Genomic DNA, 25,906 nt, shown 5'->3' with positions numbered 1-25,906 from the left:
AGAGGAGTTTGTACTGTGTTTAGTATTTGAAGATTACATCATTTAGATGGACACCAGCTTGATGAGACCCTTGAAACATTCTTCGACCCTAACAATCATATTCAGTACAGTTTGACGCAGGATTTAGGCAGGAATAGTTGCTATGTCCCTTTGGATGCTGTCCTTCAGTTCATTGATAGTAGTGCGTTTTGTGGTGTACATCTTCTCCCTTATGACCCCCATAGGAAATAGTCCGGTAAAGTTAGCTTGGGGAATGTGGATGGCTAATGGGTATCACCGAATCTCGAAATATGGCATCCTGGTAATTGTCGTCGAAGGGTTGTCATTGACAGGATTGCAGTATGACAAATGGCACCATCCAGCTGGATCAAAATGTCCCTTACGCCAAGCTGTCTCATTTCGGCAATTCAAAACTATCAATGAACTGGAAGACAGCACCCGAAGGGAAAAGCAGCCATTCCTGGTCAAACTCTGCATCAAACTATGTTAAACGTAATTATGGCTAAAAGAATGTTCTCGACGAGGTGGTGTAAATCTAAGGATTATAATCTTCAAACATTGAGCACAGTGCAAAACTCCCATCCTTTGTTAATATGGTCCTTATAGTTGGTTAGAAATATTGTGTTCAACATGCTCCAAAAGTGCATCTTAAATGTGTCCCATCAATATGACCCATCCTTTATATGGAGTGTTTTCCAAACGCATTGCTAACTTCTTGTTTATATAGTAACTTGTATGTAATGTTCTTAACAAGACTATAAAGAATCCACTCGTTCAGACACTACAGAAAGTCTTTTGTTTCTGTAAAGAAAGTCTCCGATGTTAACTGCCTAATAGGAGTGTATCAATCGACCACAATATGGTACTAGAAAAATGAATTGAAATGAAATCATAAAGTTTTACGTTCCACTGTTATGCCAGCTAGGTTAAAGAAGACGGTTATGAGAAATAAATGAAACAGTGGAAATAATAAAGTGGGAGGAAACGGGAGAATCCCGAGAAAACCCACGAACACGGACCACCGCAAAATTCACTTGGCACGAGGTGGGACCCGGTGCACCAGAGGTGAACACTCTACCACTGAGCCACCGCGGTCCAATATGATATTAGAATGGCCATTGGTTTGCACAAAAGCAAGGTTTTCCAAGTGTGACACTCCGATTTGCTTGAAACTCCTGGAGTGAACAAATGAATCAAAAGTAAGACATACGTGTGTTTTTTATATCGGCCAGCGTTGGGATGAAGAGCGTAAACCTTAATGTGCACATCCCCTTAAAGTACGAACATAGGGCATTATGACACATTTTTCCAAGGCCATAACTAGCAACGCCGTTAGAGATACACATCTATACTAATGTTGGAAAACAGCTATAAGTTTGAACACTTTACGTGAAACAATATTGTGCGACCGCTTAAATGCTCACAACCACTTTTCTGAGACCGTAAATGAAGCTAGGTTAAGCTCCTGACTTGCCTTGATAGCCTGCCGCTGCAGATCTACGTCATGTCGGTAAATGTGTACCAACGGCGGTTTCAAAGTTCTGAAGCACGGCGAGCGACACCTCAGGGAATTGATTTTGCGTCTTCCACCGGAAGATACTTCCTTTTCCCCACAGTACGACTATTTTTGGGACGTTACTTTCTTGTAGTGTCGCATAACGGACATTCGACAATCTCTTTCGTTTTCCACTTTTCTATAGTTCAACTGCGTTCCTCTTGTATTCCAAGTCCACAGACTCACCACTCCTAACACCGTAGGTCCACAATGCTCTCCTTCGCACATATTCCTCGTAAGTTTCGTCCACTTCTCCAAAGTTGGTGATACCATTTCGTTCTATGACATCCTCATCCAAATCAAAGTGTACGGTAACGTCTTCGTTGTATATTGACATGGCTCTATCTGCAGTATCATTGATCAATTTCCGGAGGTAGTTTACAAGGTGTATCTCTGTTTTGTTTGGAGGTGGTTATGGAATGTATACAATAACAAAATACACTGTAAGTAGAAGAATGACATTTAAGGGGTTTACATCCATCTTGGATAGGGCCCTATAGCTTTGACTTACTACGGCCCAATAAACATAATGTTAAGCATGCCTTATTGTCAACATGCAATCTTACCTCTCATCTTGGGAAATGACGGTTGCAATTATTACAAAAAGATATCCATATTTCTGAACCCCTTAAAACTAACGACATGAAATTTTACATTCAAATTTCATTACAAATAATTTTTACAATAAGATGTCGATATGTCAGAATCTCCTAATATTACAGGCATGAAATTTGGTATTTATATTTCATTTAAAATAATTATAAACATGTTTTAGCGTTTTCAGATGTTGAACCTAGAATGGAAGAGAAGTGAGTGGGGCTGGCTCCTTAAGGTTCCCGTTCGAGGTGCTCGAATTTTATGAGAGAGTTTAGTGAAATTTTAAATGCAAGGTGCAGAACAAAAACGCACAATATTGCTGGCAATAACACTTGATGGCATTTCTATCGCCACTCCAATATCTTCAGCCTCCAATAAACTACCCTTATTTTTAAGAGTACAAAGAACAGAAACTGGGAGATCTTATAAGAACTTCAAGTTGGTCCGGATACGTTGAAGATACGAGTATTGCTTCTTGGCTTGAAGAACATATTTCGATACGAACAGACGAATGAACAGACGCAGGCACGTATGCAGAAATTTATTTCGGTGGTGGTCTAAGTGCAATATGAGGATAAATCGAATTAAAATGTGTAAAAATCATCTCTAAAGTTTAGAGTAAATTTACATAAAAATTGGAATTTTGGGGGAGTTGGACCTCCCATAATCCACACCCTGTCTACGTCCCTGAACAGGTGGGCAGATATCGAAAAATGACTTTTTCGTCATATAAAGATTATGAAACATGTAAATACGTTGAAATCTTGAATTCAGTTTTCTTCTTCTCACAAAAATTTTTCTTCTATCATTGCTTCTGCAATAAGGGTATAATAAAAATCTTTTTTAAAAAAGTTTTCTAAACATAAGAAATCAACTGATAAATCTCGTCGAACTCAACAAAATGAAGTGTTAAAGATAAATTATTTTGTGTAGTTTTCGAAGAAACCAATAAAAAATAATTTCTTTGGCGCAAGATGTATGTCATTCGTGGGAAATGAAACCAAGCTCAAAAGCATGCCACCTGTTAAGGTGAAACCTACTAAAATATATTGACCAAGCCATTTATTATGAAGCTTAGATGACATGGTATATTATTAATGTAATACACGAGATAAAACGAGTCGAGATATAAGGTTTTCTTCTCACGTCTCGTAAATTTTATTAAAATCTCGTCTCATCTTGGTTGTCGAAGAATTCTCTTTCATCTCGTCTCAATTATCGAAAAGTTTCTCCTGTCTTGCTTTGTTTTGTAAATTTATGCGCGAACTTGTTCCTAATTTCATCTAGAAGCCATTAGAATCCTTTCATGGCACGAGAAATCCACATTTATTATTGGAGTACATTGTGTAATGAGTTGTGTGGATTTAAACGTTGATAACTTTCCTTTATGATGCTCGAATAAACACTTTATCTATATTATAAATCATGTGACACTATGCCAGTGTTTGAGATCTATGACTTGGCTCTCCACGAAACTCGTAAAATCTTTCGTCTCGTCTCGAACTTAAAAATGCACTCCTTGTCTCATTTTGGAGATGCAGAAATTTCTCCTCTCATGGGCAACATTATATACCAGTGGTCGCCAAACTCATGAGAATCCTAAGTTACCGGTCCGTTTTTAAATCCTGCTGTGAGCTACCAACCAAAAGAACTATGAACTTAAAAAATGAATGTGTTTATTGACTATAAACTTAGTAAATATGAAATTAAACTACGCAAGTTATTACATGTTTAATAAACACACAGGAAAAACATAACGTGCACAACCCCATGCGTATGCAATCAACGATGAGATGAGGCTGACAAGCGCAGTTGCGCAAGATAAAAAAAAATGTTGTTGTAAGCTTCCCCTGTTGTTAGAGTCAGCTCAGTGGAGAAATCACGGATATCCAACTGGACCGTGAACGCGATCTGCCGCAAATATCCCCGAGAGCTCTTAGTAGCTCTTGATCGACGGTTTGGCCATCACTGCTATATACTATGAGGAAATAAGCTAAAGTTATTCACTGCAATTGATAGTACTTGTCCTTTCTGACAGCTCGCAACGCGCACGTGTTGCTCAATGCTGTGTTGCCAGCTTTTGCGTCCAGTATTGAAACACGAATTTTTTCACTGCAAGTAAATCTCAGTTTTATAAAATTAAATTACACTAAAGAGAACTAAAAAGAATGCTGTCAACAACTAGCACGTCCATTACTCAAGTTGACATTCGAGTAAAACAATGTGCATTTATTTATTTTCAAATTGGCAACGTGCGGAAAGGATGGAATGTTTACCGTGTCAGAACGAGGGGAATGAGCCACTATAACTGGCTGAACGTGCTGTTACCATAGAAACAGTTCTTTATGCCTGATTGTTATGGCCACATGCAGGAAAACGTCTGTGAAGTTGTCCCGCCCACCTAACGAATTTTTCTTTTTTTTTATCTACATCGTTAGTTTATCGTTAGTTTACGTTAGTTTTGCTAAAGTTATCGTTAGTTTTTCAAACTAACGTAAACTAACGATAAACTAACGATGTGATATGAAAAACTTTTGAAATTCGTTTGTGGGCGGGGAACCGTGAAGTTGGTCTGCCCATTTATTTCTCGAATAAACTCGTTATTTTTGCAAAACTAACGATAGTTTTAGTAAAACTAACGTAAACTAACGATGTGAGTTGGAATTTTATGAGAATTCAATATGGGTGGGCTATTTCACATTTGGCGGGAAACTTTATTTCTCGAATAAAATCGTAAAAAAATAACGATAGTTTTAGTAAAACTAACGTAAACTAACGATGTGAGTTGGAATTTTATGAGAATTCAATATGGACGGGCTAATTCACAGTTGGCGGGAACTTTATTTCTTGAATAAAATCGTTATTTTTGCGAAACTAACGATAGTTTTAGCAAAACTAACGTAAACTAACGATAAACTAACGATGTGAGTTGGAATTTTATGAGAATTCAATATGGGCGGGCTAATTCACAGTTGGCGGGAAACTTTATTTCTCGAATAAAATCGTTATTTGTGCGAAACTAACGATAGTTTTAGCAAAACTAACGCAAACTAACCATAAACTAATGATGTGATATGAAAAACTTAAAATTCGTTTGTGGGCGGGGAACCGTGAAGTTGGCCTGCCCATTTATTTCTCGAATAAAATCGTTATTTTTGCAAAACTAACGATAGTTTTAGTAAAACTAACGTAAACTAACGATAAACTAACGATGTAGATAAAAAAAGAAAAATTCGTTAGGTGGGCGGGACAAGTTCACAGACGTTGCAGGAAGGGGGAAAAAAAGCAGAAATCAACTGTCAGAAAGGGCGAGTATTATCAATTGCAGTGTCGGATCTAGAAGTTAAAAACTGGGGGGCAGCCATAACCCTGGCTATGAAGGTATATCATTAGTTTAATTTCCAAAAAATATATAAATAACAGTTTCAGTTATTTTTGTCACTCGAAAAACTAGGAGGGCCTAGGCCCCCCGGCCCCGGGCTAAATCCACCACTGATCAATTGGAGTATAGTTAACTCTTATTTGATTATTTTCTCTTGTTATTACCTTGAACTTCCTGTTTTTACTTACTCTAATCCTTGCTTCACTTTTCTTTCTTCTTGATGACAAGAGCTAGGTATTAGAACAGGCTTAGTTAAATTCCGCCCGCTTTAACAAAGATATTTAAATTCGAATTTGAATTGAATCTTTAAATTAAAACATTTTTCAGTTAATGTTTCCAGAATTGTTCACTTTCCTTGTAATAATAGATATTTAATAAGGCATACTACCAGAGAATTGTATATTTGATATTCGTACTATATTTATATGAGTTGTAATAATTTCTCGACATGTCTCACTGTTTATCTCATGAAACGTTTACGCGTAGACGCGTCACTAGTGACAAAATTGGTCTCTGGGTGTTTGTATGAAATTAAACCTAATTTCAAACTAACGTAGTTATGTGCTCATAAAAATATTTAATGTTTAAGTTACAGTTCAAATATTGTATTTAGTAAATCTTTTGTAGAATTCGAAAAGTAAGGACGGGGGACGCGGTGGCTCAGTGGTAGAGCGTTCACCTCCGGTGTTTAGAGTCCCTGGTTCGATCCCAGCTCTCGCCGTGTGAACTTTGTGATGGACAAACACCGTGATCGTGGGTTTTCTCGGGGTTCTACCATTTTCTCCCACTTTCTTCATTCCACCATTTCACTCATTTCTCACTTTCACCGTCATCTTTAGCCTAACGGGCATATCCGTGTGACGTTAAACTTAAAGATTTCATTTCATTTCGAAAAGTAAGTTCTGCAGAAACGAATTAGTTGAAAAAAATGTTATAGCTGAAAAAAATGTTATAGCTGAAAAAAATGAAAAAATGAAGTACTGTAAGTAAGTGTACCTGGAAGAAAATTCACTGCGTATTAGGTGTTTTCTATCTCTTCAACATGCCTGCTTATAATATACATATTATTAGTATACGAGTTATCGTGTCGTTTGAGTTAACTATTATTGATTTTTATATTTTTATGATTTGTAGCTGTCCGTAGAATTTTTGTTGAGAAGACATCCACTCCAACTTGGTCGTATTCCCGACTACAAGATGTTCCAAGTGATTTCATCGCCTCCATATGTAAGACGCCTAATGAGAACGAGCATAGGATTTTCAAAATTTTGACAGAGGTAATGCTTCTTTTTTTTTTTTTTAAAAAAAAATATATTTATTGCGGTGTTACCAAGGTTTTAGAAGTTTGACTACTAAAATTCTTTTATATAATATGTATTATTATTATTATTATTATTATTATTATTATTATTATTATTATTATTATTATTATAAAGTACTCTGCCTTTTGACAGGTTCAGGGACTAATGTTTTTCTTCTTTCTTAATTTTCAGTTTGGTCCTGGAAATGTTTTTTCCACGTTTCTCGATTTTCAGCTTCCTCTGTTAACTCCCAATATTTTCTTATATTTTTTAAATCATCGATCACTTGTGTTCTTCTTCTTCCTATTCCTCGCTTTCCTTCCATCTTTCCTTCTATGGCGATATGAAGAAGACAATTTCTGCGCAAGATGTGTCCAATTCAACTGGCCTTTCTACGAAGAATGGTGGCTAGAAGCGTCCTCTTCTCTCCTATTAGTTTCGAAACATCTTCGTTTGTTACTCTTTCTGTCCATTTTATCTTCTTCATCTTCCTACAACGCCACACTTCAAAGCTTTCTAAATATTTCTTCTCTAACTTCCGTAATGTCCGAGTCTCTGAACCATAAAATCCAATACTCCACATATAGCACTTGACCAATTTCTTCCTTAGTCCAATATTAAGGCTGCTAATTAAGAGTGATGAGTTCTTGTTGAGTGCTGCTTTGGCCATGGCAATTCTTGATCTGATTTCTTTGGTGCAGTACGCGCCTTTCGTCAAAATACTTCCCAGATATTGAAATACTCCTTGTTCTACTCTGACCCGTAAAGTTCATTTCCACTGGATATGTTCATGACTTTTCGATTTTTCGATGTTGATTTCCATTCCATACAGTTTTGCAGTGTCAGCTACTTTGTCAATAATCTCCTGTAGTCTTTCTTTCGGTTCTCCGAATACCTGATCTTGTTACCCTGTCCGTATTCCTTGTCTGTCCGGGAGAAAACATCTCTAGAAGTATTTGATGGATTACCAGAAATTTTGGCCCGGATGTAGATGATTAAAAGTTAAAAATTGAGTTCGTTGGCGGAAGTGGTCCATCCATTAGATGTGGTAGAAATCAACCATTTCCGGTTTTTATGTTGATCAATATACACTAGAAACTATAACAGATGCTGAGAAGTGGTTTCTTGTAATTAACTAAGGATTCCAAGAATACATTTCATCTCCATCCTTAAGTCTTTACTAAAACCAGACGTGTCAGAATTCAACCACTTTCGGTTTTAATGTTGATCGATATAGAGTAAAAGCGGTAACGGGTAGCAAGAAGTGGTTTTCCTTTCACCATTGAACAATATTTGAATAGTATCACTACATGCAGACCCAATAGGGCCATTTATGAGAAAAGGTATCTTGTATCACTGGAAATAAAAGTAAAAAGAAAAATGAATTTCCAGTAGAACCGTCTTCACCTATGATGAATGGAGAGACGAAAATGGAGTACATTATGCAAGACAGCGTGATTAGAAAAGATTATAACGATTGTATGTAGCTCAACTATATTCTCTTTTATGTCGTCTGAACAAAATATGGCATATATTGCGGGATTTGGTCGTTGCTATAATGAGGGCGAAGACATAGGAAATAGAGAGAACATCTACTAAGTAGAATGATTTAACAATTTTTAAGATAGAATGGCATAGTCTCATAGGCATGAGGCTGTTCCTCTTGTTCTATTAAAAACGTTATTTGTTACGTATTGGGAATGTGGATGGTGGCTATGCTAATTTACTGTCTTCTGTCGATGATGCTATTTAGCTTCCATCGTTAACGCTGCTATCGACATTTAGCAACACTAACAGCTAAGAAGCTAACTAACTTATTCAAATCACAAAGATATTCTTTCGTTAAGAGCCTGCCTTGCTAAAAATAATACAAAATTTACCATTTTCCTTTTGCTTGTTTATTCATAAATAAAAGGAGATAATGAAATGCAAGTCACCACAATCATAGATAATGCTATTCTACAACAGAAAATATGAACTTGAAGGATGTTCAGTGTTGCCATCCATAGAAATTACAGTGTTGCCACAAAAACAATTTCCCTAAAATCTAAGTTAATGTAGCGAGTAGAGGAATGAACTCAACTGCATTTAATTACGCATCATGTTGTTTTGGTTTCCTGTGAACTACTTTTTAAATAATAGTTGTATTTAGTTTGTAATAAACAAAATAGTTTTAACATACAGTTATTAAAACTAAATAATAATGTTAATTGAAAAGTAATTCACAACAAACCAAAACAACATGATACGTAATTAAATGCAGTTGAGTTCATTCCTCTACTCGCTACATTAACTTAGATTTTAGGGAAATTGTTTTTGTGGCAACACTGTAATTTCTATGGATGGCAACACTGAACATCCTTCAGGTTCATATTTTCTGTTGTAGAATAGCATTATCTATGATTGTGGTGACTTGCATTTCATTATCTCCTTTCATTTATGAATAAACAAGCAAAAGAAAAATGGTAAATTTTGTATTATTTTTAGTAAGGCAGGCTCTTAACAAGAGATTATGTCCTACTAAGTTGCTACCACTGCTTTGTTAACTATACTAACATCAACTCTACTGTGTTTGGATTTGTGCTTCTGACCAGATCATGGTAGTCTTCGTATTCGTCAAATCTAACGTACAGAGTGGCCATAAAATCCCTTTACACCTGCACTTATTTCATCACTACATTAATAATACTTAATAATAACGCTTTCTGGTCGACTTGCAAGTTGAACGCATCACTGACGCACTAACTTTTGCGCACGTTTTCTTTCGGGTTGGTGGACGACCAGAACGATGAGCATCCAAAACATTTCCCAGGCGAAGAGTTTTCTTCTACCATGTGATCAAAATCTGACGACTTGGTGACTCCTTACCAAACCGTTCACGAACCTATCCATCACCTTCAGCATATTTTCGTTGTTCTGCTTCCGTTCATGAAACGACACACTTACCACTAAGCACACCTCCAAAGTGAAGTTACTGGTTATTGTTCACCAAACACAGAAAGGCAAGACAGTGAACTGGTCAACGCACAGATTATATTCTCCTCCCTCTGCGAGCAGTTATGTGGGAATCATATGATAATTCACCGGAGGAGCACTGTTGTCATGTCAATGATCAGAATGAGAGTTTCAAATCTTAATCAGGCCTATATTGACATCTCATATTGTTACACCATTTAGTTCGGGAATAGAGGGATTTTCTAGTCACCCTATGTACGTAACCTAAAACCCGTTGGGCATTAATACGAAAGAATGACATCAATTGTTATGGAACTGAGAAAGTGAATTGTAACAATCAAGTGGGGAAGAAAACGATTGTTACAACCTTCCAAAACGTCTTTTTAACTTTTTGTCTAAGAATTTTATTAGTCATCGATCAGTTCACATTCGTTTATACAACATTCTACGTCTTTCCATTTTCAAAAGTCTGAAAGATAACCAAAGCTGCTTTCATGGTCTTGCACTCTCTGATTCGATTTCTCCAATTAGAGAAACAATTAGCACTCGAATAACCGCCCCGATTGATTCATCAGAGAATGAAACACAACAGAAACAAGACAATACTTGCTTCTGTGAGCAAAACTAAGTTCTGGATACCTTTGTCCATTTGGCACTTTTCTTTGAAATCAGTCTTTCGAAATGGAACAGGGTGAACTATCTTTCGGAAAATACGGTCTTTATTTTCCAGCTCTCGTGAAGCAATCTCAACCAATAATTATCGAAATGTATCAAAAATTGGGTACTTTCAGCATGCACTATCATGAAAGGTAATGTCTGGAATTTACTTGCTCCTGCTCACTTCTCGGCAAATCGTTGTTTTTCGGTGTTGTAATTTACATTAGTTGTTGACGATCTCATCCCCGTGTGTGAAAGCTGATTTTCTTTATGTTCTTTTCCATAATCTGAGATATCATCGTCATTATATATCATTATTAGTCATTAACTCTTACAAGACTTTTGTCATCGTATGATAGACATGTCATAGACGAAGACACATTTGATTTCTCATTCTAAATCCAAAGATACCGGAAGAGATTTTAACTTATCCGAAGAACTAATTTCATAATTGTTCTCTAATGAATGTTTGGATCTATCAAAGCTACTACTAACCTAACTCCACTCTGTATTACGTGTATTCTTCAGATACTGTTTACTTCCTCAAACATTCTGCAAGCTTATGATTTAAAAAAAAAAAAAAATCTTCTACCAACACAAAAGCGAGCTGAAGCCTGCAAAGTATTTACACCCGCCTTTGCCATTGTCAATTACTGCTGAGATCCAGTATTTATTATAATATTTGATACGAAGTGATGATAAAAATACAAATTCGTTCTGTAGTGTACAGTGTTTGCATGCAAATGTGCCAAGAATGGATAATTCACTTTGAAGTCCGTTGTTTCACCCACGTTCTACCAATAACTGCCTCTACCAAGTTATTTCCACATCCTACCCCATACCCCATATATCCCTCGATCGTCATTTCACGGTCACACAATATGATTCATAGGGTAACATTGAACTGTGTGTAATGATTGGAGATTTCCTTCCCTCTCCGCTCGATTCAAATAAAACTAAAAATATCGTCCGAACTCATTCTAATTTATAGCATTCACCGTAATGTTTACACATGCACTTTAATAGCAAATAGCAAAATAGGCAATAAGTATTATATTCCAATACTCTCTATCTAACTTGCAAATTAAATGTATGTCTATCTGTTGTATGTATACAAGACAAGTGCTACAGCCACGCCTCTCCATCGTAGTTCATCCAAGTGAAACAGTCAACCGACCAAGGATGACGATAACGTGTAGACCTGAAAGTTGATTTTTGTTCAGGATGCGGTCCCCTGGATGTCAGTGATGCTCTATAATTCGAGGATTGCTACGGGAATGCTGCATTTCCATTGACTTTCCTGATGATTGACGTAGCTAATAAAGAGATTAAAATTCAGTGAAATCAGGGGTTAGCAAAGTGTTTCAACAATCACTCTCATCTCAGGTGAGTATCTACACTCAGGGCCATAGACGTGATTTATTTTTTGACAGGGAATCTTACACCAGATTCATACTAATAAAAGTTGACTGCATGCTTGACAATACAATAACTGAGTGCATTCCTCCAATATCAACATCATTATGGCTTGTACCAAGTAACATCAACCTAATTAACTAACCCAGAGGATCAATGCCGCATTCACAAAACCTCTCGACTGACTTCTATTCCTAGCAACTGGATCCAATTTCTACTTTGCAGTCCTATTTCTGCGAGATCCATCTTAACATTGTCCTCACATCTGCGCCTAGGTCTTCCTATTGGTCGTTTCCCATTGGTCTTCCAATCAACAATTTGAAAGCATTTTTACTTTCTTCCATCCTAGGTACATGACCCGCCCTCCTAAGTCTCCTAGACTTCATGGCCCTAACAATGTTCGGTAAACCGTATAAATTATGAAGTTTCCTTCATTCCCCATTCCTGTCTCACTTAGGTCCGAATATTCGTCTCAGGATCTTGTTCTCACCCTCAGAGTAAGCGACCACGTTTCGCAACCATACAGAACAACAGGCATGATTATCGTTTTATATATTTGTTTTTAGTTTCAAATTCCTCCACAGAATTCGCGACGGCAAGAGATTAACAGAAAATATTAATCGCAACTTCAGACTTCATAATCAAGAAAGTAAGATTCAAGTAATGTGACGTTGTCTCAGGATATATACACGAAACATTCCCATTGAAATTTGTACTCAACGTATGTAAAGTAAGATCAATAATATATTATAATTCAGAGGAAAATGGACAAGATATGGTGAGTTCTCAGTAGCTGTGGGTCCTTAACGACTTATTCGGCTATTTATATATTTCATATTTCAGCTTCAAAAGAAGTCCTTGGCACCATATGACACCTTTAAAACCGAGTATTACTAAACTCAAGCCTTACGACCAAAACAAAGAAGTTTAAAACAGGTTGTGAAAAAAACATTTTTTTTCTTTTGACATTTCTTTGGCAAAGGCTTTTCTATCAGCAATTGGAGTTAATCCGAAAAATCAGTTACTCGATGTTCGATTATACGGGTGTGTGGTGTACTTCGTCGCATGGAATAAAGCTAGCGTTAGATGCATTTCCGTGGATTCACTTGCTATCTGTCTTGTATTCAAGTCCACAAGAGATTGGTGCACTCTGCTGATGACCGTGGTAAACAAGATGATGACCAACTGTTCCCCCCTCCCACATTTCCGCATGATAACCTAATTGATGGCTTGTTAGGGTACCGTGTAGGCCAGGGACCCAGCTGTGTCCGTCATTTCTTCCAGAAGATTTTAATATAAAGGAATAAATGTTGCCAGGTGTAAGCGTCTTTCTCATAATCAGCACACTTTATCAGTCACAGATCACTATACCAAACACAGATCAAGATATCCTTAAAACATTTTATCCCGCAAAAAAAAAATCACTTTAGTTCGTTATTATGTAGTAGAGAATGGTGTGGCATAATATCTTCCCCCTCATTGAAATCCTGAAATTGCACAAAAAGTCTGGGAAGGGATTATGAAATACTTGCAAAGTTAACTGGTACATAACTACCTCGTATAGTCTTTTTTAATTTCTTTTGTAACACAGGCAGTTTCAACAAGAATACGAACAATTTTATGCCATCCCTTTGAAACTTAACAGTTGCACGTTTAATATAAATTGGATGTGCATTTAAATAACGAAAGCACACTTATAAAAGTTTCTAGGCCTCCCCCAGTGATTTTTTCTCAATCCAGTATTTTTAGTACTGCCAGTATGTCTGACAATAAATTTCCATATTATGATGGCATGCGTTTTCATACAGAAACAGTTTCGATGATTATCGTAAGAATCCAACACTAAACAGTGGAGATAAAATGCTACGTATTCTGTAAGTTCTGGTTCTTCTAAACCAGTACTTAGCGTCAAAGTTCTCATGTTCTACTTTTTAAGGGTGTATAGCTGTCAATCTTTATTCGTCTTTCCATGATTTCATAAGACTATAACTTTGTAAATAGGTAATTTTGACTTACGTTTAGTAGAAAGGTTTATTTTCTAGCTTATATTGATGTGGTAAATCAAACTTGTTTGCCAGTTATAAACTTACAAAAACTAAAAATAGTAATCCATTTTACGACTTTAATACGTGGGTCACTACGAAAGTTTTGAGATGTGAAATAACTTATATACTTAAAATCAATTTAACACTTACATTTTCTCAACATATTCACCATTACCGGTACATTGTACACGCTTTTGCATCCTCGAAAATCACTTTTGGAAGCAGTGTTGCCAGTCTTTTACTTCAAGTGTTGAAAGTTCATTCTCGTAAGCCACTACAGATTCTTCAGGGCTGCAAAATCTCTTCTCACGCATGCGATCTTTAATCCTGGGGAACAGAAAAAAATCACATGGGGCTAGGTCAGGGCTATACGGCGGATGAGTCATAAGTTTGACCTCCGTAGATTCTAAAAACTGAATTGTGATGTTGGCCGTGTGTGCGGACGCGTTGTCACGATGAAGCAGGATCCCCGCAATCCAGTTCTTGGACGCCGTTCCCGAAGCTTCTGGAAAACTTTTGTTAGGTAAACAGTGGTGTGCCACTGAGCAATAACAGTCCTTTGTTCTTCAAGTGGAACAGTTGCAACATGGCCAGATTTGGAGAAGAAAGTTGCGAGCATCTTCTTCCCCACACTTCGCGGTCGCTTCACTTTCGTGGGTGGATTTTCGTCTGAAAAGATCCAAACTGTAGACTGGCGTTTATTTTAGGGTCAAATTGATAGATCCAAGTCTCATCACTAGTAACAATGTCAGAGACGCGTCGAGAATTGCCTCCATCAAATCTTGCAAGCATTTCTTCACACCATTCCACACGCATACGCTTCTGCTGTTCGGTCAAAGTGTGAGGCACCCAACGAGATGAAACCTTCCTGAGCCGAAGATGATCATGAAGAATTTTTGTTACTGCAGGCGGAATCCAATGTTCACTCTAGATTCAATGTCCTTGAAAGTTGCTCGATGATTTTCTCGAATCATTTGTTCCACAGCGGCAATATTTTCATCTGACACAGCTGTTGCCGGACGTCCATCTCTCTCTACATCTTTAAGCGATGTCCGGCCTCTTCTGAACTCACCAAACCACCGAAAAAATCTAGCACGGGAAGGAGCAAGGTCCCCAAATGACCCCTGCAAATGGTCAAGGCTTTGTGTCTCGTTCAAACCACTTTTAAAATCGTAAAGGGTCATTACCCCAAAATGTTCCCTTTCGAGCTCCATTCTAGACAGGCGAATACTGCTCACATCAACAAACAAGTGAAGGCGATACAGCCACGTCGATAAGCGAGGCGAGTTGAAACTTGATTCGCTTCTTCGCTCTGGATACCACTACCGAACGCAATTGTTGGAATTCAAATACTGTGCCACAACAATGCGTATCTCAAAACTTTCGTAGTGACCTTCGTACACGAGTACACGATTTTAAATATTCACAGGTCATTTTGTAAATTATAAGCGAACCATGCTTCAGATTACGTAGAATCAAAACCATAAAATATATAAGAATTCCACTTCTGAGTCATATTGCGAGTGAATAATTGTGGCAGACGTAGACTTATTCCGTATTACATTTTGATGAACAAAGAATTCTTACATAACATTGTTACAATGAGTTTAGGTTAGATATAATGAAAATTAAGGAAATTAGTCTTGCAAAATTTATTTTAATATAAAGTTATTTAGGAACCTACAGTGACCTATAGATACTGCAAATCTCATATAATTTCAGCGCTGGAAAGGAATATTAAACTAGGAACAAACATGCTGTAAAAATAAATTATGAATTTTCAGTATTTGTATTTTCTTCTGTTGTAGGAAGATGTATGGTCCGAAGAGAAGAGTATTCTTTTTAGAGAATATAATAAAATAGATGAGGACTTAGAAGATTTGAAATCTCAGATAGACCTCCAGGAGACATTGAAATAAGAACGCGACCTGAAGAGAAACTATAAAGTGTTAACCTCAATCGCTTCATGTTTTACTGAATAAACTAAGAAGTTATTAAAGAATTATTAATTGATGTGATTAGTAATTTTAATTAATTAAAACCTAATTTAATGAAAAAAGCAACGTTACCACTTCAGCAGGTTTATTCCTTGGACCTTCACCATACCAGCAATATAGCATTCTTGAGGTATGGATTTGAGGTATAAGAGATACACTCAAACAACAACGTGTACATTTATCTTGTCTCTTTTGAGTGGTCTTATATTCCGTTCGAATCTGCTGAATTGCAGAAGTTGGGTTTTCAGTTAACATTCGGAGCTCAAACGGCCGGTGCAATTGGAAAAGTTCCACCATTTTTGGTTGAAAATCACCAATTTCCAACAACTTTCCGCTCTTCTCAATTTTTCGTATCCTTATTCATAATGAAGTTAGCCAATGGCAACTGACTTTTGGTGCACCGTGTATTACAAAAGAAGAATATATATATATATATATATATATATATATATATATATATATATATATATATATATATATATATATATATATACATCTCGATCTCAAGAAGAGAAAAGTATATTATAATGATGTAATGAAGAAACAGGATGATGCAATGATTCCCCATATGGGAAATTTCAGGTACAATAAAGTTGATTTCTTCTTTTGTAATACACAGTGCACCAAAAGTCAGGTGGCATTGGCTAACTTCATTATGAGTAAGGATACGAAAAATTGGGAAGACCGGAAAGAGTTAATTACCTGCTTCACTGGGTTAAAATAAAAAAGATTAGTAATGTATTCCGATATTCTCAGTCACTTTTCACTATCACTGAAGCGCTCTCTGATAGGTGATGCTTTTTGTCATGCATTCTCCAATCAAAACATAAATTTTCGGGATTTCCAACTTGAAACATTGTCACACGAAGTTGCCCGTGTGAGAAGTAAAGGGTTCTCTATCCCTCCCCAAGTTTCAGGCCTATAATTTGAATTTAAAAAGGATCGGAAGTGCCATTGTTCATCGCTGCATCACCGAAAACTATGAATTCGACACTAACATCAGTCACTCTCGACCATTTTTTATATATTTCCCTTCTCACACTCCCCTAAGTTACACCGTCAAATTGAAATTATAAAAACCAACCCAGGTCCGAATCTCATCTATGTTGAAGATTTGATCGAGATTGGTCCGGTGGATCAAGAGTTATTAAATCACAAACATAGTCACTTTCAATTCCGGTGCACGAACTCCGGTGATTCGTGACATCAAAAGAAGACAAAAAGTCCTCTTGCATATTGTAGAATTCCGGTTCGTATAAGAATAAAAGGAGTGCAACTTGGAATCGAAAATCAAATCCTGACAATTGGAAAGGAATAGAAAGATGTGCGCAGAGTACACAAAGCGGAATTCGACAACATGCAAGTGGACTTTTCGTCTTCTTTTTGGTGTCACGAATCACTTTCCGAAGTAAATGCACATCTTTCTGTTCCGTTCCAATTGTCACGATTCGAGTTTTGATTCTAAGTTGACACCCCTGCCACTTTTACACGACGCGCAATTCGACATTATGCAACAAGACTTTTTGTCTTCTTTTGATATCACAAATCACCTCTCGGAGTTTGTGCACATATTTCAGGTTCACCCAAATCTGATCAAAATCTGGATAAAAGTATAAAAATTTCTTCGTGTATTAAAACGGAATGGACCAGAACAATATCAGTAATTTTAAATTAGGAAGTAGAAATATATTTAAAATTAACAGCAGTAATTTTAAGGGAAAGGGTGATTCCGGAGTGATTCCCAGGGCGACAGTGTGTTTAATCTATAGCCCTGTAAATAAGCTATTGAAACAGCTATATCAACATGCACGGAAGTGCATGACAGCCAAGTTTCGCGAAGGAAATGAAAACTGGCCTGCAATACCGTAAGCATATTATACACAAACAAGAGTTTTGGATAAAATCGCCGATTTCGAGGCTTTGTAAAAACGATTCTATTAAGGGGAGAAACATGAGATTTAGAATTTAGGGAGATATCCGAGAGATGTACTAATATACCAAATCTCACATTCCTACCTTCAACCATATTCGAGTACTGGACCCCTAAAATTTGCAGTTTTTAGGCTCACTGACTCACTCATCAAATTGATTAGCTACTTCACAATGAGATAGAGACGTGAAACTTTGCATAAAAGTATCGTATAACAACTTGATTATGGTAAAAGTCCGAAATCTGAGCAATGTACTATGGGAAATTTTTAATGGGCAAAAAACTGTCCTTAACCAGGAAAAAAGTCGTTTCACTCACTCATCAAATTGATTAGGTACCTCCCAATGAGATAGAGACGTGAAACTCTGCACAAAGGAACTCAAGTATGGAAAAAGTATGGAAAAAGTAGTATGAGATCTTTTCCATAGAATGACTTGAGTATGGAAAAAGTCCGACATTTGAGAAATGTCCTATGGGAAAGTTTTTATAGGCAAAAAACTGTCCTTAGCCAAGCAAGAAATCGATTCACTCACTCACTCATCAAATTAATTAGCTACTTCACAATGAGATAGAAACGTGAAACTTTGCATAAAGGTACCCTAGAACAACTTAAGTATGGAGTAAGTCCGAAATCAGAGAAATCTGCTTTGGGAAATTTTTTATGAGCAAAAAAACTTAACTTAGCTAAGCAAGAAATCGTTTCACTCATTTACTCATCAAATTGATTAGGTACTTCACAATGAGATAGAGACGCGAAACTTTGCATAAAGGTATCCTATAACAATTTGATTATCTAAAAAGTCCGAAATCTGAGGAATGTGCTATGGGAAATTTTTTGGGGAAAAAACTGTCCTTAGCCAGGAAAAAAAAAACGTTTCACTCACTCACTCATAGAAATTATTAGTTATTTCACAATGAGATAGAGACGTGAAACTGTGCACAAAGATACTTTATGACTTGAGTATGGAGAAAGTCCTAAATTTGAGGAATGTGCTATGGGAAAGTTTTTTTGGGGAAAACTGTCCTTAGCCAGGAAAGAAATCGTTTCATTCACTCACTCATCAAATTGATTAGGTACTTCCCAATGAGACAGAGACGTGAAACTTTGCACAAAGTTACTTTATAATGACTTAAGAATGGAAAAAGTCCTAAATCAGAGGAATGTTCTATGGGAATTTTTTTATGAGCATAAAACTGTCCTTAGCCAAGCAAGAAATCGTTTCAGTCACTCACTCATCAAATTGATTAGGTACTTTACAATGAGATAGAGACGTGAAACTTTGCGTAAAGGTACCCTATAACAACTTGATTATCGAAAAAGTCCGAAATCTGAGGAATGTGCTATGGGAAAATTTTTATAGGCAAAAAACTGTCCTTAGTCAGGAAAAAATCGTTTCACTCACTCACTCATCAAATTGATTAGGTGCTTGCCAATGAGATAGAAACGTGAAACTTTGCACAATGGTACTTTATAATGACTTGAGTATAGAATAATTCCGAAATGTGAGTAAGGCGCTATGAGAGTTTTTTATGGGCGAAAAAATGTCCTTAGTCAAACACAAATCGGTTCATTCTCTCACTCATCAAATTGATTAGGTACGTTCCAATTATATATAGACGTGAAACTTTGAATAGAAGCACCCTTTAATGACTCGTGTACATAAAGAGTCCGAAATGTGATTAAAGTGGTATGGGGATTTTTTATAGGTGAGAAACTCTCCTTAGCCAAATATAAATAGGTTCGTCCTCTCACTCATCAAATTGATTACGTGCTTCCCAATGAGATAGGAACGTGAAACTTTTCATAAAGGTACCTTATAATGGCTTAAGTCCCGAAATATGAGGAATGTGCTATGGGAAATTTTTCATGGATGTAAATTGTCCTTAGCAAAGTAGAAATCGGTTCATTCATTCACTCATCACATTCATTTGCTAGTTTCCAATGAAATAGAGACGTGAAGCTGTGCATAAAGGTACCTTATAATGACTTGAGTATGAAAAGGAACGTAATGTGAGGAATGTGCTATGGGAATTTTTTATGGGTGAAAAACTGTTTTTAGCCAAGCAGAAATCGGTTCATTCATTCACTCGTCAGATTGATTAAGTACTTGTTTATGAAATATTGACGTAAAAGTCTGTATATTGGTACCTTATAATGAGTTGACTATGGAAAAAGTCTAAAATTTAAGTAATGTACTAAAGGAATTATTTTATGGATGAAAACTGTCCTTAGTCAAGCAGAAAATCGGTTCGTTTACTGACTGACTCACTCACAGCATTGATTAGGCACTTCGCAATGAGATAGAGGGATGAATCTTTGCATAAACTTACCTTATAATGATTTTAGTATGGAAAGTGTCCCAAATTTGAGGAAGTGCTATGGAAAAATTTTATGGGTGAAAACTGTCCTTAGTTAAGAAGAAATCGGTTCACTCACTCACTCATCATATTGATTTCGTACTTCCCAATGAGATAAGACGTGAAACTCTGCATAAAGGTATCTTATAATGACCTGAGTATGGAAAAAGTCCGAAATGTGACGAATGTGCTATGGGAAATGTTTTATAGGCGAAAAATTGTCCACATCCATTAGGTACTTCCCAATGAGATGAAGATGTGAATGTCTACACTAAGGTAGCTTCTAATGGCATCAATATGAAAAATATCCTAAATTTAAGGAATGTGCTATGGAATTTTCTATGGGCGAAAAACTGTCCTTACTTAAACAGAGATCGGTTCATTTACTCCCTCATCATTGACTAGGTGCTTCCAAATGAGATAGAGAATTGAAACTCTGCATAATGGTACCTACCGTACGTAAGTAAAAGGTTCCACTTTTAAGGAATGTACTATGGGAATTTTTATGGGCGAAAAACTGTTCATAACCATTAGGTACTTCTTAATGAGATAAAGATGCGAAACTCTCCATGAAGGTACCCTATAACGGCTTGAGAATTAAATTTGAGGAATTTGCTATGGAAAATTTTTCATTGGAGAGAAAACTGTTCTTACAATCAGAAATCGGGAACGATTCCGTTATTGAACTCATCATGTGCATAGCTATAATGTTGTTAATCGTTAGAGTGGTCGAGTTGGTGCCCTCCTCGCTGGTCTATTGGCTACCACGTGCGCCTTTGGTGTATGGGGTCATGGGTTCGATTCTCGGTGGAAGAGCCTTTGGAATCTTAACTCTCCTCGATGTTTCTGTGTTCGTGTCCCTGTCGTTCTAGGTTAATAGAAAAACGAGCTATTAACCTAGAACGGTCACTGAGAAAAATCCGTTATCCGGACAGCGCTATAGTGTACAACTATACGGGATCCTTATGTTTACTACAGAAATCAATACTTAACATACGTTATCCATATGCTACATACGTACTGCCCTCTTTCCCGCTTAGATGTTACACAATGTCGTTGCAGGATGTCTGACTTCTAACAGTCTTCCGCACATTACGTACGTCAGCTATAAGTTACATACGGCCATCTCTATGTAAGATCCTGACCTGACCGCCTACATACAATTCTTTCGTTCGTGCGGAAAGTACGTTTATTCGGAACACTTATACGAAAAGTATGTTTAACCCTTAACAGTTCACTACCTTTGAAAATTATCAAAAAATTATGATATTTGCAGTATGTCGTCTATTTGGTTTGTATATCATTTGAAAGTAGTTTTCTAAATTTTCCCGCCAATAGTTTTCAAGAACTGGGTTGTGTCCAAATGGTTACTTTGCACAGTTTCCCGTAAAGTGATTTTTGAGTACCTGTAGCCATATAGTAATAAAGAAGTCTCTTAAGAAAGGAGAAATAAATGAAACATGGTAAGATTTGTTTACTTTATAGGATTTAATATCTAAATCTTGAATATTAATTTATAAGAAAATGTGGGGTACATAGAAAAAAATAATAATATTTACATTTCGCAGAAAATACAGATTGAATAAATATGATATTCAAATTTATGCGTAGTTTTATAGAATATTCTTCTTTTTTATTTTCATTTCTTATATTTTTAAATTTGTATATATCGAGGTAGTGTAACAGTGACTTAGGGGCCTAGAAAATATATCAATTACCAAGTGACAAAATCATTCCTTATCGTGATACATATACTTACAGATGGAACTGCGTACGGAATTCTTTAGTGAGCTTGTTACTCCCGACTTACAAAAACAACATCTTCCCTTAGATGTGCGGACTGGCCAGTGAGCAACAAACTCTTTCCTTGTATTATCACGTGGTCGGCATATTTTCACTTGAGGTCGTCCAAGCTTTCTAAAGATGGTCTCTCTTGTTTAGGCTTTCTGTATGATACTAGTGCAGATGCAGTATCAGCCCGAAACACTTTAAGATGTCTGGATTATTTCCCAAGTACGTTACACTCTCTTTTGTAAGCTAACCAGCTGTTTACAACAACTAAACCTAGCATGTACCCAAAAATTCTAAGAGATCATCGTTTTGATTTCATTGGTGTACGGCAGAGTTCTACGAATATGTTTTACTTGTCTACACTTCTCATGTGTTTGCCTCAGAAGATAAGAAAAAAATCTTATCTTCTGCCGCCTAAACGATTTTGTCTCATTGTTGGAAGAGTTGAGATTTTCATTACATCCTTCAAATATTGCATTAATTTCACACTTGTAAAGAGTTATCAATGTACACGACTAAAAACTCAGATTCCTCTATCTTGAATGAGGACGGTGATTTTCCATAATTTTTCAGCAAGACGGAGCTCCACCTCACTATGCCTTATGTTCACGCCAATGGCTCGATAGACCATTTCCGGGACATTGGAATGGGCGACGGAGACGGATAGAGTGGCCCAGATTTTATGCCACTAGAGCTCTTCCTCTGCTATCATCTGAGGAACCTTACTTATCAAGAACCCATCCATGATATCCACCATCTGACGCAGAGAATTTTGCAATGTTGTGAAACCTTTGACATGCTGTTGCGAATCCATGCGGATTGGCAGAGGTGCTTTGCAGTTTGTCTTGCTCAAGAAGGATAGCACATAGAGCAAATAATGCTGTAATGCTAAATTTTCACACTTTGTGACAAAATAACTTCTGAACCAATAACGGTAGGTGAAGTAGTCTGTATCACTGTTTCCCTGAAATTGAAGTCGTATCAAATGATACCCCACCTATCCTCTTCCATTAAAAAAAAATCCAAAGTTGGATCCAAGACTACGGCTTCCAAGATGTGCGCCAGGGCAACCATGTCAAACAATATGGTCCATTACCCACCCGAAAGACAGATACCATGAACCAAATGTGAATGCCAAGATGTTCCTGTGCTACAGGAGTCTTAACTGACTGATGCCTCACTCTGTACTATATCTCAGATATATAATCTGGATCTGAATCACTGAAAGTAAGATCAGGTTCTGAATCCGAGGTTCCGAAATCCGATAGATTAGAAGAGAAAGAGATCACTACTGTTGGCCTTATGCTTAGTTTCCTTCCATAGGATATATCAACGGAGGTAAGTTCGTCCATTTTTGACGAAACACGAAACGAATATATATATATATATATTCCATACTGAGCCTCTGTATGAAATTTAAAATTTGACTAATAAACAGAGTACTATGTTTCTTTTTCACGTTAGATTTTCTATAAAAATATCAAATGATACATCAATATAAGCAAGTCCAATATATTGTATTTTTTCCTGTACAAAGTATACGTTTGATCCCTTACCGGACAATGTAACCAAATGGTTACGTAGTATATTTTTATCGTAAATAGTAATCAATTTTTGACATTATGCCGTTTTCATACTTGCACATTGTTGGGCAATGACTTACAAAGAAGCACATATCGAGAAAAATAAAAACATAAACTGCTTACCTTCAGTATTTAATATTTTCTGTCTGCATCCAGCACTGCTTGCAAAACAACAACATATAAACACACTATTTTCCGCATAAAATTCACCAGAGTTGTCACAAGGGGGCAATAGCTGCTCTCCCATCGCAGAAAGTATGTATCCTCGTCGCCAAAAGTGCCTTTACATCGCCGTGACGGGTATGTGACTGCGCAGTACTCTAAGGAAGGGATGGTTGCATAAGAATTTGTGATTAATTTTGAAGAGTTTTTATTTTGACTAAGGAAATAACGTAGGTATAGAGAGTAAAGGCACAGATTTCAAGCATCAGTGCACTGTCATCTCTGTTTTTCAATTTATTGCCTTATATGTTAAGTTAAAAATCACAACATCTGTCACTTATAGCGTAGATCATCTTACTTTTTAAAATTGCCACTTTAGCTTATTTGTCCGAACACTAATCTCCAGACATGATGTAGAGAGAAGAGAAAGAAAGAGACACAACGACTGTAAGATTTATGTAATTCACTAAGGAACTATAGGAACTGACTGAGCTAATTACTGCTACTAGCGCTTTTCACTCTTCAGGAATTTACTACGATATGTTTCCTAAGTCCTAAATCTGTGCATGAATTATATCATTCGCCTCACTGTAATTATTTCGGAATGGAAACTGACTACGCTGAACGTGAATATGTTTCGCTGTCGTAAAGCAAGGACCGTAATAAATGTAAATAAGGTTCTCATTATTATATAAAACACAGAAGTGTTTATTCCGAGTATAAAACAATATAATACAGTAACTAAGCAATATCATAATCACTAACGCCCGCAGATTTTTTTCCAACGGAAGGGGGGGAGACCCATATAGAAAAATCTTTGAGTTTTACGTCCCACGTTCTTGCCGGTTAGGCTAAAAGAGACGGTGATGATGAGTAATGAATGAAATGGTGGAATGAAGAAAGTGGGAGGAAACGGGAGAACCCCGAGACAACCCATGCACACGGTGTTTGTCTAACACAAAGTTCAATTGGCGTGGGCTGGGGTCGAACCCGGGACCCCAAGCAGCAGTGGTGAACGCTGTACCACTGAGCCACCGCCTCCTCTGAGTCAAACGGCCACGCGTCAAAAGGGCCCGAGTCAAAAAGGTCTTCGCAACAAAAGGATGCGAGTCAAAAGTCCCGAATCGAAACGCAACTCATCAAAAGGGCCCGGGTCAAAAGGAGTCGAATCAAAATCCCCCTCATAAAAAGAGCCCGGGTTAAAGGGTCCCTCCATAAAATGACCCAAGTCAAAAGGCCCTGCGTCAAACGGGCCCAGGAGAAAAGGGGGCCTGCTGCAAAAGGGCCCGAGTAAAACGGCCCCGGATTAAAAGGGCCCGAATCGAAAGGAGCCGAATCAAAACGCCCCTCATAAATAGAGCCCGGTCAAACGGGTTCCACGACAAAATGACCCAAGTCAAAAGGCCATGCGCAAAACGGGCCCGGGAGGAAAGGGGTCCGTTACAAAAGGACCCGAGTCAAACGGCCCTGTGTAAAAAGTTCCCGGTTAAAAGGGCCCGAGTCGATAGGTAACGAATCAAAACGCCCCTCATTAAAAGAGCCCGAGTCAAACGCGTCCCAGAACAAAATGATCCAAGTCAAAAGGCTCTGCGTCAAACGGGCTCAGGAGAAAAAGGGTCCAGCTACAAAAGGTCCCTAGTCAAACGGATCCTAGTCAAAAGGCCCCTCATAAAGAGAGCCCGGGTCAAAAGGGTTCCACGACAAAATGACCCAAGGCAAAAAGCCCTGCGTCAAAGGAGCCCGGGTGAATACCCACGCAACGGTGTTTGACCACCACAAAGTTCAATTGGCGTGGGCTGGGATTGAACCCGGTATCCCATGCAACAGAGGTGAACGCTCTACCACTGAGCCACCGCGGCCTCAAAATCAAACGGCCCCGCGTCAAAGAGCCTGGGTCAAATTGTCTCCGCAACAAAAGGGGGGGAGTTAATTCCCGAATCAAAACGCCCCTCATCAAAAGGGCCCGGGTTAAAAAGGGCCGAATCAAAACGCACCTCGTAAATATAGCCGGGGTCAAAAGGGTCCCACGACAAAATGACCCAAGTCAAAAGGCCATGAGCGAAACGGGCCCGGGGAAAGGGTCCGTTACAAAAGGACCCGAGTCAAACGGCCCTGTGTAAAAAGTTCCCGGTTAAAAGGGCCCGAGTCGATAGGTGACGAATCAAAATGCCCCTCAT

At 37.5% G+C, this 25,906-nt stretch overlaps 1 protein-coding gene across 1 annotated transcript in view; it reads left to right on the top strand.

Annotated features, from left to right (window-relative positions):
* Positions 1 to 15,895, top strand: part of LOC145667811 (uncharacterized) — a 174,204-nt gene extending 158,309 nt beyond the window's left edge. The window contains exons 5-6 of the mRNA XM_081735243.1: positions 6,669 to 6,811; positions 15,717 to 15,895. Coding sequence (XP_081591369.1) covers positions 6,669 to 6,811; positions 15,717 to 15,827 — 254 coding nt within the window. The 3' untranslated portion in view covers positions 15,828 to 15,895. The remainder of the gene's footprint in view (positions 1 to 6,668; positions 6,812 to 15,716) is intronic.
* The last annotated feature ends 10,011 nt before the right edge of the window (positions 15,896 to 25,906 follow it).

The sequence above is a fragment of the Thermobia domestica genome, chromosome 13, assembly GCF_964235325.1.
Source record: "Thermobia domestica chromosome 13, izTheDome1.hap1.1, whole genome shotgun sequence".
Lineage (NCBI taxonomy): Eukaryota > Metazoa > Arthropoda > Insecta > Zygentoma > Lepismatidae > Thermobia > Thermobia domestica.
This window is presented reverse-complemented; position numbering and strand designations above follow the sequence as displayed.